Source organism: Chaetodon auriga, chromosome 19, assembly GCF_051107435.1.
Source record: "Chaetodon auriga isolate fChaAug3 chromosome 19, fChaAug3.hap1, whole genome shotgun sequence".
NCBI lineage: Eukaryota > Metazoa > Chordata > Actinopteri > Chaetodontiformes > Chaetodontidae > Chaetodon > Chaetodon auriga.
The window spans coordinates 2,982,399-2,998,891 of NC_135092.1; the positions used below are offsets into that span (position 1 = coordinate 2,982,399).

Here is a 16,493-nt window from a genome sequence, read left to right on the forward strand (position 1 = left end):
TCCATCAACTATAAAATGAATCCACTGCGTCTATCCTCAGATGGTGAGAACATGAAGACTCATGTTGATTCTTGCAGCCGACAGCAGAGAAATTGCCTGTTTTGATCATAGCCTCACTCTCCACGTCTTCTTATAGCAACGGCAGACAGCCAGGCGGGTCGGATGGTCACCAAGTAACGGAAGAAAAGTCTGGACTACTGACAAGGTGTTTGAGGCAGTTCAGGAGCAGAGTTTCCTCTGGGAGAGAATAGCTTGCTTTGCTGTGGACTCTGGGCTTTGTAACGTTGCACAAAAAAGTTAGATAACACACTAAACAAGCATAATATCGGCTCTTTAACTGTGGATAAATAAATAGAGTAAGCAATTTTTTTTACCCCAAAAAAGTTGGCAGTACCTTTTGTCAGCCCTGAGTAGTGTCTTGAGGCATTCCTTTCAGACTGCATACAGACCCAACTACCTTTACGGTTAAAGTAGGGCAGCCCATCGGTAGCCTGAGAGGTGAAACTGAGGACCAATTAAGTATGTGAAGAGCTTGCCGCCCCATTTGCTTCTGCTTCTTAAGCTTTCAGTGCATGGCAGCACAGAAGCTCGGTGGTTAGCACCTGGTGTGTTCCCCTCTGGGGCAGGGCCTGTCTGTATAGAGTCTGAATGTTCTCTCTCTGCTTGCAGGGGTTTCCTCCAGGGGCTCTGGTTTCCCCCACATATAAAACATGTATCTGAGATTAATTCTGCTGTCAGTGCCCTTCACCAAGGCACATTGCTAAGAACTGGAGTTATGTCCCCGGATGTCACACAGTGGCTGTCTGCTCCTCAGGGATGGGTTAAATGTAGAGAGCAAATTCCACTATGTTTTAGTGAGATGACCTGCTTTCTGTGTTTCAGGTCTGTCTGAAGTGTCTGCCTCTCTGAGGTATAACCGGCGGCCTACCTGCCCTGACGCCTCTGTGGGGGTTCATATCCCCACCCCACCTCCCTCTCACCACAGGAAGAGCCATAGTCTGGGAAACAAGTGAGTATAACAGGCCTTTCCCAAAGATACATTTAATTTGTTGTATGAATCAAATCCCTGTGTGTGTGTGTGTGTGTGTGTGTGTGTGTGTGTGTGTGTGCGTGTGAACACATATGTATATATATATCTGGGAGTGGAATATTACAAACAATACAAACTGTGCTTGGTTGACATCTCCCTCGTCCTTCTGTTGGTTTTGGTGTACCTGCTGCGGTGAGACTTATCCCATTTTTATTCTTATGAGTATAAAGAGTTTGGTGACATCATGGAAAACCCAGCATACTCCTGACCATAGGTCAGATCAGCCAGAGGGAATGAAAACAGCCGTGTTGATGTACAGAGCATTTCATTGGTAAAGTAAGAAGTAACTACAGCTGTCAAATACATGCAGTGAAGTAAAAAGTACAGTCTTTCTCTTTATAGTGAAATGCAAGCCTAAAGTTGCATAACATGGAAATACTTGGTAAAATAGAAGTATCTCAAATTTGTACTTAAGTCCAGTACTTGAGTAAATGTACATTCCACTACAGACAATATCCAGTTTTTTGGAGTTCCATTCACCTTCCTTCTACATTGTTTGTAATTCTGGCTGTCATTACTAATGTGCTGAATAGTTGTGTGCGCATAGCTCTAACATACAATGAACAAGTCTGAAGGTTTAAAACCAGTCTGAGATGTTCTCAGATCTCAGCCATTACATCACTGGGTAATATGATCTGAAAACTGATGGGAAAAGAAACAAAACTCAAGCTGGAAAAAAGGAATCTGAGCTTCAATGAAAATTGCTCCGTGAGTGTGAAATGAACTGTAACAGCTTTCAAACAACCATCTGTATGTTTCACTTGTCCGCTGGTTGATCTCTGTCCACAGTATGATGTGTCAGTATGGCATGTCTGAGAGCAGGAGTGCCACGTTTCCCATAGAGAAAGCACGACACCTGCTGGATGACAGCTTCTTAGAGTCTCAGAGTCCAGTCAGAAATGATCCACACAGCACATCTGTGTCCAACGGTCTGTCATTAGGTATGTATGTGCTGACAGCATTTCCTTTCTGTTTAGGACAGTAATGCTCATTGATATTCTACTCATGACAAATACAATTCTTATCGATTAACCAGCTTCTGCTGATAATATCTTTACAGTGCCTAACATGCCTAATTAAACTTGAGACCAAATAATAAACCTGTGCTTTATTCTTGTTTTTTTTTTTTTTCTAATAGGCAGCAGTGAAAGTTCTTTCGGGGAAGAGTTGTCACCTGGGATGGAGAGGTGAGAGCCAGTTATCACATACTGTATAATTTGCAATACCTACCTCACATATAATCATTTAATCCTTAAAGGTTTTAATCACTTTGACAAATACTAAGGTTACAGCATTAAATTGTTTTTTCAACTCTTAAGACAACAGACTAAGAACAAAAAAATGATCCTATTGAGATGGTGTCACCACTTCAAAGTGATTATAGACCTACAGCAAGGTTCTGTTAAGAATGAGGATGACAGTAATTAGAATTTTTCTAGTAGTCAACAAATCCCATAAAAGACTAAACCAACAATATGTCAACAATATGTTTGTCAATACTGTCTCCCTGTGCAACAGTGTGGCTCAGTGATGTGTTTTGTCTACAGTGGAGCTCTATGGCACAGAGGCAGAAGACATATCAGGCATTGATACACACATACATACGTGTTATTAGGAAACCATTGTTGCTTTAAGTCTGCACATGAGATTTGTTGACAGTAGATGTAGAATATCACCAGATTTATCCTTTAAGCTTTATTTGAATTTGTCTGAGACGTGTACTTCTGTGCCAGCAGTTTGTATCTGTACCTCCAGCATATTCATCATGCATATAATATCACTGTAGTTGAATGTTGCCAGCATCCTATGTGAAGTTAATCATACTGTATATCTATGTTTGTCACAGCAAGAATGTATAGAAAATATTTCATTTGTATCTCTGAGTGGCAGCTTAAAGACAGGCTGTGGTTGATCATTACGACCATGTTTGGTCTCAGAGGGATCAGTATCTCAGTAGATGGTTTGAATTGGCTTTAGTGTGCACTCTGGGTTCTTCTGGTCCAATGAGATGCACTGAATAGTTCTGTTAACCAAAAGGCCAATCCTATGAGGCCCTGAGACTGACTGTGACAATGTGTGACAAACAGGGGCCGCATGTACGCAACACTGGGCCCCAATTGGAGGGTCCCGCTTCGCAACTCGCCCCGGAGCCGCAGCTATGTTTACAGGTACAGTGAAGTGGGAGAATAACATCATTTTAAATAAGAATGAACTCATCTTTACTGGGGAATAGAACCTAGACTCACTCTAATGTGTTTTATCTCACCTCATCCCCTTACTGCATGCTGGTGGAAGTCAGGTGTCATTATGAGCTCAGCTTTAAGAAATGAAATGGCTGTGGGCTGTACATTCCACTGAGCAGCTACTGGTCCATTGGCTGAAGTTTGCGATGTTGTAGTCTCCAAAGTCTTTAAAGGGTCAGTTCACCAAATTATCAAAAGAAAACAAAATCAAAAGCAAATAGCAACAAAACAATAGACCAAAACAAACAAGAGAGCACATTGTCAGAAGTTTGATCGGGACTACTTCTTTAATGAAAATGCTTTCTGTTGATCCAGAATAACAGGGACACAAAAAAAACTGTGAAGCACCAATGTTGGTTTGGAGGCAGAAGTTTCAGAAGCCTACAGGGCAAGATGTTTTTTGTTTTTTTAAATCTCAATCCCTATGCCAATACCCAGCCTGAGATACAGATTTCCCCAAAAAAATCCTACAGAAACTCTTTACATGGCTACAAGTAAGTGAGAAAATCTCATCTATTTTTTTTTAATTGGGGTGAACTGAGCCTTTGATTACAATCCAAAACTGGGTTTAAACCATTATACTGTGCTATGAATCAAGAAAAGAACTTTGAAATGCTAACTGCTAGTGCCTTCAAGTGTGCATAAATCCAAAGCTCTAAGTTTTCTTTTTTACAAGCAAAATATCATATGTCCGATTTTAGTTTGGAGAGTTTGGACAGGGCCCGAAAAGACGTGTAAAGTTGTGGGATGCTAAAAAAAAAAAAAAAGAAGAAGATAACTTTCCATTTTTATTTACATTTGACACAGTGTATACAACTTTTCTGGAATCTTGTATACAGAATAATGAAGATGGCAAAGGCTGTTTTCTGCTGTAACGTGGACATGGCTATAGGCTCAAACATCAGCAGAATGTCTTCATATGTTTTAGAAATGTCAGGTAACCCCAGTTAGTGGGGTCACTGAGAACAAGTGATTTTGATCAGGTCAGATCATGACTTTGGCCGACTTTGCTTCAGTTCTACAACCTGTGGCAATCACTGCACAGAGGTGGTGTGCTCTATGTTCGTCTTCTGTCTGTCTTATTCATCAGACTATGAGAAAAGCTAACTTTGGGAACCATGTTGTCAATATTTTTAACTTGCATGCTCTCTTGAGGTCATTCACTGTGATTGTTGTACACTGCTGTGTGAACACACTATAATGTGTTCCTTTCAGTTTGCTGATATTGCATTTATTCTACAAAGGCTACATGGATCCAGACTGGATAATCATGAAGTGAAATGTAGCATTCTCTCAGGGACAGCAGTAGGCTGATGTCAATGAAAAATTAGTCTGTTTGTCTGTTGTTCAAGAGATTTCTCATAGCTGAACATACCAAATACGTTTTTGACTGCCAGACTTTAATGTAGCTCTATATAACAGCACCTGTTAGCCACCCAAATGGCACCAAAATACATTTTCCTGTGCCACTAACCACTTTTTATGCATTAAGTCAGCAGAGAGTGTGTTTTTAATAAAACAGGCACTTAAAGGACTAGTTCCTCCTCTGTACTAATTAGTGAAGTCAGTTTGGTTGAGAAGAAAATCTGCACATACCATAGCACCGCCACTGTCCTAACAGCATCACATGGTGTCAAACAGTGACTTGCCCACACTGAAGTCTGAATGCTGAGCAGAAGAGCTGTTTCAGTTGCTCACAGTGTTTTGTGTTTGGATCCCCCCTTGCAACTTTTCTCCACCTCCCCAAATGATTAGCTCCTCTGCTGCCAACTCCTGCTATGGATGCAGCGAGGCCGGCAGTGTGACCATTGAAGGACCCTTGCGAAGGAAAACACTGCTGAAGGAGGGACGGAAGCCCAGGGTGAGGCGAACTTTGATTTCTTTAAGCTGCTTTGTTTTCCCCAAATATGGTCCAACATGTGAGCAAAGAATTATCTTCTGTTTATTTTCTGTGTTGCAGTTGTCATCATGGACCAGATTTTGGATCACTCTGTCTGGATCAACACTGACATTCTATGGGGCGAAAGCACTGAGGGCCTCTGAGAGGAAACATGTAAGTTTGATGCTTAAAGAACAGAAATAACACGAAACTGTGCAGACTTTGTGATGTGAGTGTCAGGTCTTTGCTATTCATCCTGCAATCTCAAAGCAAGTCTCAGTATCATAAACCTTTGTGCAGTGTTTTTGTGTTTGTCTGTCTGAATGCTTGCTTCCACGTCAGCAGACTCAGTGCTGGACAGAACTGGAGAAAAAATCATGTCATGCATGGAGGTGGAGCTTAGGGCTGGGTGATATGATGAAAATTTGAAATCAGATTTTTTTTTTTTGTTTTTTTGTGGTGATGGTATTATATCATGGTATTAACCTGTCTCATAATGTAGGTTAATTAGTAAATGTAATGTGATGTATTCTCAGAGTTACAAAAGGGGCACAATTAGGCTTCTCAACAGCATTTATTTGTCAGAAAACCCAAAGTATATTATGTATATGCAATAGTGAGTGTACCATTGGGCATGTCTGTGACGTGCATTGACGAGCTGTTCGTGTCCCAACAAAACCAGCTGAGCTTGTGTTGCAGTATTAAGTGTGGAGATGACGTTAGGTCTGGATAAGCATTGTTGAGGGACATTTCCATCAAATTAATGCACTTCCTCGGATGGTGGGAGTAAATGAAAATGAAATTGTGTTGTTCTTGCATGCATTTGCATGTGTTTCTTCTAATGTTACCTTCCACATCTTCCACGTTACTAGAGTCGCCGTTATAGCGAGGAAAATAGTAGTTACTGGATGTCGCTCCAGTTCTATGAGTGCATGGGCAGGCCTGTACCTGCATGTTATCACAGCCACAGTAAAGTACTTTATTTTTAATTTGCTGAAAGCATCTATCACGGAAATGATGGTATTGCAAAATCCATGTTGTGTCAGAACATGACAGTGGCAAAACTGGTGTACCACCCACCCCTAGTGGAGTTACACCTGGTCATCATTATGTACAGCAACATCCTTTGGAGGACACTTTATTATTGGCGTTATGACTGCTTGAATGTGTTTAGTTTTCACATCTTTGCTGTAAATCTGATCCACTGATGTTTGCCACAGTATAAGTCCAGCCCATGTAAGAAGGTGTGTGTTACTGGATGGATGGTGGTACTGCCAGATGACCCTGCCAGACCCAACATCTTCCAGCTCAATGACCCAGACAAAGGTCAGTTCCACACCACCAACAGAGTACCTGCTGTTTTCTTTGTCCTTCATTTAAATTCAGATAATCATACAGAGCAATTTGTATCACTTCACAGGCAATGTTTACAAGTTCCAGACAGGATCCAGGTTTTCAGCGATCATCTGGCACAAAAACCTGGAAGAGGCTTGTAGAAGTAGTAGACCTCAGGTATGTTCAGCACACACGCTCATCTGTTTGGACCATGGGTCAGCTTTGGTCAGATGAAACCACTCTTTTTCCAGAGGAGACAGATGAATGGAAGTGGAAATATGCAATATATGGTTATATGGATATACAGTATAGTCAGCAAAACTAAAAACTAAATAATTCATCAATAGAAGGAGGGAGACACCAACAGAGAGTAGACTGTTTTCTCCATCTGTTTCAACACTGTGTACCATTATAAATTGATTAATTCAGTTTGTACTGAAATGCATGAATATACTCTTTAGACAAAAATAAATATTGAAAGTAAATTTGCTAATTAGAAACTTCCTTTTCTATGTCTTGAAATGATAAATTAACACCCAAATATTGTTTTCAGGCAATAAGAACAGACATGGGCATGGCTAACATTATAATTGTTCAAGAAATGTCAATGACATATAGAGTTTCATCTTATATTATTCATCTATATTGATATATGTAGTCCAATGTTTTCAGTATTTTACATATTGATCAGTTTCCCAGGATTGCAGCCATTTCTGTGTGATAGCTTTCTAGCGAGCAGAGATGTTCATCCTGAGCCAAGAGTTTGTCTGTGATTTTTTTCGGTATAATGTGACGAAGAGCAATCTCTTGCCAGTCAGCCTTTTTTTTTTTTTTTTTTAATTTGTTACCACATTCCCTCCAGTATGATTTGTCACCCAGCAGCAACAGCAACAGCAGTTATGGAGAAGTGGAACATTCACAGGTCCTCTCCTGCATACATGCTCTCAACATCTGCAGATGTGGGGAAATGAAGTGTCCACAGAGTTCCTCTCATGTACATGCCCTCAGTGCCTGTAATGCCCTCTTGAGTTAGATCAGTACTCCATGCTAGCAAACACAGTCTCAACAGTACACTCTCGTGACAGGCTGCACTGCTGCCTCACGACGCATAGCACACATATTTTTATAGGGTCATAATATATCGGTGTTGAATTTATAGCTTGTTGCACTGCTTACAGGTAGCCAAAAAAAAGTACATTAAAACTGCTTCATACAGACACAGAGCTGCCTCTGTATATGATATTTCACTTTTGACAGAGTTAGCAGCTTTCCCTGTTTCTATATTTGTGCGTCAAGTATCTCTTCTGTTCTCTCAACAGATACCAGCAAACCTCATGTCATTTGAATGAGAGCAGACCTTATCCAGAAGGACATTATTGTGCCAAAACCAGTTGCTTGGGAGTACAGACTAAATGATGGAACACAGTGGAATTGATGGTATCTACTGAAACTGGAGTCAAGATGCATTTGACACTATAGGAGAAGCTCTAGGACACTGGATGTGTGACTGCATATGCCAACATACCTGCTGTCGTCTTCATCAGGACTAAGTGTAATGTAAACTCTGGAAAAATCTAGTCATTGGAATACTTTGGTGAGGAGGTCCCTTGTTTCTTTCCCTAGGCTTCATAGTTCACTGTTATTCATTATGCTGCTAAAAACATGTGAGCAAGCACATAGTTTGTTTTTTTTGGCCCATGTTGGGTTTCTGTTTGGATGAAAAGATGCTTCAGTGCACAAATGTAGACAACAGTGTTAGTTGAATGATGTTTGCAGACGGTTTGCAGATCAGTGTTATACGGCCTTCAAATGGAGTTCAGTTTTTAAACATGGAGAGTTGAGAAGACGCTCCTGCTGTTAAAGTGGTTAAATTCATGAAATGGCTTTCGCAATGTTTTCTTTGCATTTCAGCATCATATCGAGGAAGAGGAGTAGGCAGCAAAGTGAACACACATCCTTACTTGTGGAGATGTGAGCATGAAAAACGTGACTCTGTTTGAAGGCTTCATTAATACCATTCAAGATCAGCACTGTAGCAAAAAGGACAGACGATGAGACTTCATCACCTTCAGTGCTGTGACATACTGTGACGAGCTGGACTGAGTTTGTTCCAAAATAAGAGAATTTATGGTCATACAAAAACAACATGGAATCATGATGTTGGCTTTAGGAGCCTGTGTTGAATTGTTGGTCAAATGAAGAAGCAGCCCTGGATCAGTTCACCTGTTCACTCCTCGCTACCTCAGCTGGTAGTCCTCCTGTAAATGGTGTTTGTTGATGTACATAACAAGGTTTACAAATAGCAACAATTAATATTTTGTACAGAACAAATCAAAATTTGTCAAACACCATGGAAACAGTACTGAACAAGGTGATAGCTAAATCAGTAACCGACAGGACAGCCAGCTGTTGTCTACACCAGTATGTCAAGGCAGCAAATTTAAAGCAATTTACAATGAAGTAACCAAGTTTTCAACAATCATGTGTGTGTAAATACTGTATTTATTTGTAAAAGAGTTTATTTTTTGACAGTTGGCCATCAAAGGGAAATGGTACGATGAATTATCTTTGTTCAACACCTGCTGCAGGACGCCGCTCCTCAGAGAGACTCTTGGTGGGAAGCCACCCTAAAACTTAGATTGTTTGATCTCCATCTGAAGGACACTGGAATAAGGGACAACTCCATTAGCATTGGTATTGTTCAATAATCATGCTTTAAAAACAAAATGTTGTGTTGAATTTAAAGGATAATTCCGCTTTGATACAACTTGGATTGGACTGTATTTTTCCCCAATCATTCCTATCAGTGACAATGACATTGTTCTCCAAGGTGATTACTGAGATTTGGGAACACAGCAAGTTAAGTTTAAATATCCTGTGGTCTTATTCATTAGTGAGGGTAAGTTGATGCATAGGATGGACAGGTGGATTGGTGCCACGTCCTTGGTAAGATTCTTGTATTGGCAAAGTAACCGCAGTTACTTTTACTGGTTGCTCTCTATTCCAGCCCTGAACAATGGGCATGAGTTTTACATTATGGCCAAAATAATGAGATTGCATGTACAAGATGCCTAAATGAATTTCCTTGTGGCTTGGCTCATCCATAGAGACAGGAAGAAGGCATCATTAGGAGTGGGTCATGCTGGAAAACAGCTAGTTTGTATGATGTTGTCCAACTATGTCTAAAGGCAAACGTGTTCATAGCTGCTCTGAGCTATTTTCTCAAGGCAAGGAACAGGTCACACAATGTGCCATCTGGCCATGTCTGAAGGAAAGAGTGTTTAAAGGTGTTCTGAATGGCCACACTGGAAGGCAGGGGTGAAGAGTCAGCTGTTCTAGAGATCGGTGAGATAAATTTTACAAAGGGTACAACGACACACACATGTCAAAATGTGTCTCTCTTTTCTCTGAGGCATTCTTTGTACTGCACTGATGCAAACAGTGACTGAAGTAGTTCGAAGTAGCTACACTGTTTACTTTCATACCTCCACACAGCTGGCCAATAACTGCCTTCACTCTCAGAGTGAAGAGCTGGCTGTCATAGAGGGGGCAGATGTGATGTATATGGGGATAACGATGCATACTTTCTGACCGTCCCTCTGGGAAGACATTCATAGTGTTGCACTCAGTTGTTCATGTGAAAAGTGACAGAAATAATTACATAAATGAAAAACGAGTACTCCACACACCTGACCAATCCCTGTGTGAAGTAATGCTAAAGTCACTGTAACTTACAGATGTTATCCAATGCAGGCCCCACAATTCTGACATTTGAAAGAACGAGCATTGTGGCCAAGCAATTTTTCTAACTTTCTGAAACAGACAATCCAACAACCACACCTACATTATGCAGTGATTGGCCAGCTGTGCGGAGGTACGAAAGTCCTTCAGACATGGCCGGATGACACATTGTGTGTACTAGTTTGTTAAGCACACCAGACCTTGAGAGGGTCAGATGTCCAGCAGGAGGTCGTAGAGGAGTAGAACTCTTGCTGCTTTGCACTGAAAGAAGTCAGCTGAGGTGGTTTTGGCATCTGATGATGATGATGATGATGATGATGATGATGATGATGATGGACCCCTCCCTGCGGTGGTTTTAGGGGCAAGTTCAAGGGCGAGGCCTAGAGGCAGACCCAGAACACCCAGGAGGGATTGGTCCATCTGGTTGTAGTTTAAGGTGGATGGACAGACATCACTAAACATCACACATTAAATCAAACATGAGCATCTGACAGGTTACTTATTATTACTTATTAATTTATCAGGAAGGCAAGATGAAGGTGAAAGTTCAAATTATTATTGTTATAAAAAACCCAACACAGTTTATGGACCCACAAATAAAGTGGTTTAGATAATCTGGTTTGTCTGATCATCTGATGTTCCCAGATCTTTTTCTTACCATGGGGACAGTGTTTTCATGATTGATGGAAACAACAGCCAAAGGTATGAAAAGAAGATTGAAGTTGTCATAAACTGGAATTATCCTTTGAGAGTAGAACTCAGAAAATTTAAATGATGTTAAACATTTACTAATGGATGTCATATTGTTTCCCTGTTGTAAATCATAACTGTCAGTCATTTATGATATGAGTTGTCATGGTGGCAGAGGTACAGAAAAACAGGAATGAAATCATCACTTGTCAAGGATAATCACATTGTTAAGAATATTAATAATTTAGTGTTTTTTTTTTGTTTTTTTTTTATAATTGTTTAGTTTTTCAGAACTCATTCTGTATTGTACTTGACTAAAATCTTTAGTGGACTAATAGTCAGGATTTCTTCAACTAGTCCAATTCTTTCTCCAGACTTATTGTCTGCCTTCAGATGAACACGGTCATGAAGGCTCTCTTAAATTCTACAGCATCATAGTGGTGATAATACTTGTTTAAGCCCATTTACTACAGATCATATACTTACATATACAACACAGCTAATCATTCTGGAAGTCATGCTGCTGTGTTTCAGACTGTTTTCACCGTTTCAGGCATTCAGTGGATTCCATTCATTTCTGTAGGCGAGGAAAATCTTGCTTGAGTCTTGTAATCCATCACAGTGAACATTAGAACAGACCTGTACTGTACTGTATGTCAGTCAAAAAGTAGCAAGAGGTAGGTCAGCTGGTCAGTAGAGGAATGTCAAAGCTATGTTTAAGGTCACACTAGCATCTTGGCTCAAGGGATAGCATTGTTAGTCAGTCATTCAGTCAATCAGTCCACCACTTTGTTCCAGGCTGAGACCTCTCAACAACTGCTGGAAGGATTCCCATTGAAAAAAATTCTTCGTGTTTAGTGTTACTTTACACACATTAATATGACAACACACCAAACTAAGATGGTGAACGTGGCAAACATTATAACATCAGCATGTTAGCAGTGTGAGCATGTTGACATTAACATTTACCTCAAAGCACTGCTTTGCCAAAGTATAGCCTCACAGAGCAGCAAGCGTGACATAAAACACAAGCATAACAATGAATCATTTTGGATAAAAATCATAAAAACAGAACAAGCATATCGCACAGAGAACAAAAAAATGCAAAAATATAAGTGTGACCCATAATGTCCTCATGATGTCTATCAAAATAATAAGGAGAGCTCCTGAAACAGCCAAAGAACTGAGCCTTTTCCTCCATATTGGCTTTAAAAGGTGTGCATTTATTTTTTGTCAATGCTACATTATTTTTATGAGCTCATGTAGTGTCGACTTTTCAGGAATGCAGATGTCATGTAATGGATTACACACCCAAACAAGCGTCACAGGTTTGCTGATTGACTAATTGACTGTCAAAATGAATGGAATAAATGGAAAATTTAGGATCTAATTTTCCTCTCATCACTGAGGAATATTAGGCATTCCTCATAAATACACCAGAAAATGTCCACTCTTACCACTCATCAGCTGTGACTGAGCCTGTGTTTTTCTTTAGTATTTACTATTGTACTATGTGGTTGTTGCAGTTCAGCTGAACAAGATGTTCTACACTGACTGTCATTGCACACAGTTTGAATGAGTGAGTGAAGACACTCGTCAACATTTTTGCTTTCACGTCCCTCCGCTGTTGCTGTGAAGTATATTCAGCTTTGTTATTTATTTTATATGCTTTTTCAAAACTTTCGTAAATGTGTCAAATGAAAGAAACAGTTGAACGTGTTCAGGTAATAGCATATGCTTGTTTCATATCTTGACCAGAGTCAGATGTAAAATTCACTGCCTGACAATTCATTCATCCAAAAATCCATATAGAAAGCCAGTAATGAAGCACTCCTGACACTTGCACCATTGTAAGAAATGATCAAAGTCAAATTAGCCAAAACTAACCAGTGGTATGAAAAAGTGTATACACTACAGGACAGATCAGGACCTGGATATCAGTGCCAGTTCATGTTCCTTGAGAACTTCTGATTTTGCACAAGGCGAAAATAACATGGTGGCACTGATGCTGAAATCATGGATCTCAGAGCTTTCTGTCATTGCTGTGGTTTGTTCAGTCTACTGCTGACCTTACTTCATATCATAGTGTCTGACATACTGTTCATGTGCTGACGTGTGTGTTAGATAACACTAAAGGAATGCAAGATCTGGGTGACAGCATCATGCACACACAAACACCAATTAAACCACGAGCCAAAGAACCACAGTCTCCAAAATACGAGTGTGTTCCTCTGAAGAATTAATACACTTCGCCGTGATTTAGCTTGAATTGTTACACACTGGCCATCTGACTCATCAGTTTCATGCCAACTATGTGCCACCACAGTTTTCATTTACTTACCTCTACACAGTAAATAAATGTGTTTTTAGAGCCAATTTTGACAAATCTTTGAATGCAGCAGACAGCAGGCAAGTGAACTGTACCTATGAGATAAGTGGGTTTTAAAATGTACATTTTTCTATGATTTGTTCCCCAAATAACTCAAATCATCCTCTACCTTGTCAGCATGTGCCAGAAAGTTTTCTGAAATGCAGCCATTGTTAGTTTAGATGCAGCTTGACCCAACATTTCTCTCACAAACCACCAGTTTAGAATCAGTGCCCTCATTCCCCTTTAGCAGTGTTTTTTCTACAACTGATTATCCAAATACATTTGATGCAAGTGTAGTGTATGTTAGCATCAGTGTGTACATGATTACATCGTATCATTGTCCAGTTTGTTTTCATGAAGTATTTCAACAAGTATAGCTTCTTTTATTGTTTTTGATACTTGTATGTGTTAGATCCAACAACACAGTCTCAGAGCAGTTTGTCCTGAATTGGAATCTAAAGGATTAGTGGATTAGTGACTCTCAGCATGACTTCAAACAAATGCATTTCAATGGGAAGTATCTTTCACGCCTGCACCACGCCCACTGATGATCTCATCCTGCAGTCAAGTTAGCAATAATAAATATGAAATATGAATGTGTAAATATGCAATGTTAGATTTTCAAAATAAAACTTGCTTGGTTTTGGCTAAAATAGCTGCTTCCTTGAAACAATCAACATTGACTATTGGTTTCACATTGAAGTCAAGCCCTGGACTCTTGTGTTTGACCCATCCGTCCACCCTGACCACGTCTCAATGTGGACGTTATACTGTGTTTGTCCTTAAGTCCTGCTGAGTGTCACAAAAAATGGAACATTCGTGTCCATGTACACAAATCTATAGATTCAGTTTCCTGATTATTTCACAGACTGCCTTGATACTGGACTGGATCTAAACAGGTTTCTGTTTTTTATCTAGTCCTCTGAGCAAAAAACGGATCAATGCGTTCAATGGGACATTGCATGTATTTTTTGTGTACAAAATTTCTAGTGTTGTAACTGTGAAAAAGATAACCACTGGGTCGTGATTATCAGTCTGTAATTATTTTGCTAAATTATTTTTTACCATGGCATTGCTATATGTTGCTGTATTTTTCAGCTTCGGACACTGAATTGGGAATAAAATTTCTGTACAGAAAGTTGTTGCCTTTATGTAGTTTCTGCGGTGCATCTGTACTGCTGTCACAAACATTAAGCTCTGTCATAGTCTGGCCCCCGCTTTGGAAACTACAGGCGCTATGAATAATTATCAAGGGAAAATGAGTTGATATGGTGTTTCGTGCTGCACATTCCCAAACACATTTTCAATCAGATTTGCACAAACCATTTGACACTGCTTGTGGGCTCTGGATTTCTGGGCCTTCAAGTCAGTTTCCCAGTTTTCCAGGTTGGTAATGCTGACTCTGTAGACTGTGGTCTGTAAACCAGTCTATCACAAATGTTTTGATTTACTACCCTAACTACAGATGGATCAGTCAAATATTTTTTCAAAGGTTTGAACACAAAGACTTTCCCTGCAGCTTTGTGTTATGCAGTGAATGCCACACCACCCTGACAGCAGCATGAATTTCTTCAGAACCCATTCATCTATACCACATCAGGCCATTTCAGTACATAGATTCTTCAAAGGGAAACGTTTCCCTAAATTCCTTGACCGTTGACCATGTACAGGTACTGTCCTCTTCCTCACCTTTATCTGCTTCCACTGATTGCTTTGTCTACTGTTGCTGGCCTGAGAATAAATATGATACTGAATATGTATCTAGATGCACTTTGCAGTGCTCCCCTGTTCCATGATGTGGCATGTGATTCCCTGGTCTCCCCTCGTTCTCTGGCATCTCTTTACTGTTTGCTGTCCAATAAAGATATTAAATACCTTTGGATACACATACAATAGTAAGTGTTATAATGATGATAATAATTGTTATTGATGTTATTGTGTTTTTTCATTTATTTGAACGGTTGTGTGTCTGGTGTGTTACTGTTAGTTTCGCCTCCAGCCTCACTATTGATCCCCTGCTTTCCCTCTGCTTTCGTCACAGTGAGGTGACGAGGATTTTCTGCTGCACCAATCAGCAGTGTATTTATTATCTCTGCTCCACTGGTGTAATCACATTCAGCTCACACATACTGCAGCTTTCCTAGTTTTGCTTCTTGGATATTGTTTTATTCTGTATATGCAATTTCTTTGCTGATTAAAGAAAACTGAACCACCGCCAAGGGTCAGGTAACAGTTAAACCGAGGTTAAAATGGCTCTCAGATACATAAACCATTCACCAAGTCCAGTGTAAAGGAACCATGATTGCTGCGATGAAGCAACATGTGTAAAGGATGAAGCTAAGAAATGGACAAATGATTTTTTTTTGTTGAAGCAAAAGGCAAGGCAGTGTTCCTCATGTAGTTTGCAGTGATGAAAAAGGCCAATCTGGAGCACCATTACAGCTTGAAACACACTAAACTGGATGAGCTGCAAGGACGAACAAGCTTGGATAAAGTTAATTCTCTGCAGTAGAGTTTGCATGCCGACAGAGACAAAGCTGACTGCGGCAAAGACTCAAGACTCATTGACCTGAAGCTGGAAAACCAGCTTTGAGTAGCATCATCATCATCATCACTACCACCATCTGACATCAGACATCTCACCAAAGAGAAGCAGATCCAGCCATGACAGTGGTTAGCGTTCAATAATTTAGTATGTTGTAAAAATCCCACGTTTTGTGCTAACATTTACTAATTAGCACTAGTACACAGTACAGCTAAAGCTGGTAGCAATGCCAGTCTGTGAGTATTTGGACCCACATTGCCATCCCTAAAGCTGGCCATACACTGTTCAGTCTGAGCCCAGATCTGACCTGATTTTTGAGCTGCATGACTCACTTTGAAGTCAGACACAATTTCAGCTTCCTCTGGCATTGCTTATCGTGCAGTGTACAGCAGGGGGTGAGGACCAATCATAGCCCAATCAAGACTGGCCGTCGAACTTTCTAATGAATTTTCTGACATCATAAAATTTGGTTGGCTGTCAGGCTTTTGCACAGTTGAGGCAGAGCCACGAGCTGATTCTCAGTTTTTAAGGTCAGTTTTTTCTCACTGCCTGTGCAGAGTTGCAAACAGAGCGTTTCAAAGCGCCATGGTGACATGACA

General features: G+C 40.2%; 1 protein-coding gene across 3 annotated transcripts in view; it reads left to right on the top strand.

The window, feature by feature from the left end:
* LOC143337728 (ras-specific guanine nucleotide-releasing factor RalGPS1) overlaps nucleotides 1-14,487 on the top strand; it is a 96,280-nt gene extending 81,793 nt beyond the window's left edge. For 2 of the 3 annotated variants that reach the window (XM_076757479.1, XM_076757481.1), the window contains 9 exons: nucleotides 883-1,009; nucleotides 1,880-2,031; nucleotides 2,229-2,277; nucleotides 3,178-3,258; nucleotides 5,089-5,194; nucleotides 5,294-5,386; nucleotides 6,433-6,538; nucleotides 6,633-6,724; nucleotides 7,867-14,487. In XM_076757479.1, coding sequence (XP_076613594.1) covers nucleotides 883-1,009; nucleotides 1,880-2,031; nucleotides 2,229-2,277; nucleotides 3,178-3,258; nucleotides 5,089-5,194; nucleotides 5,294-5,386; nucleotides 6,433-6,538; nucleotides 6,633-6,724; nucleotides 7,867-7,896 — 836 coding nt within the window. In that variant the 3' untranslated portion in view covers nucleotides 7,897-14,487. The remainder of the gene's footprint in view (nucleotides 1-882; nucleotides 1,010-1,879; nucleotides 2,032-2,228; nucleotides 2,278-3,177; nucleotides 3,259-5,088; nucleotides 5,195-5,293; nucleotides 5,387-6,432; nucleotides 6,539-6,632; nucleotides 6,725-7,866) is intronic. The other variant, XM_076757480.1, reaches the window with a different exon arrangement.
* Nucleotides 14,488-16,493: the final 2,006 nt, after the last annotated feature.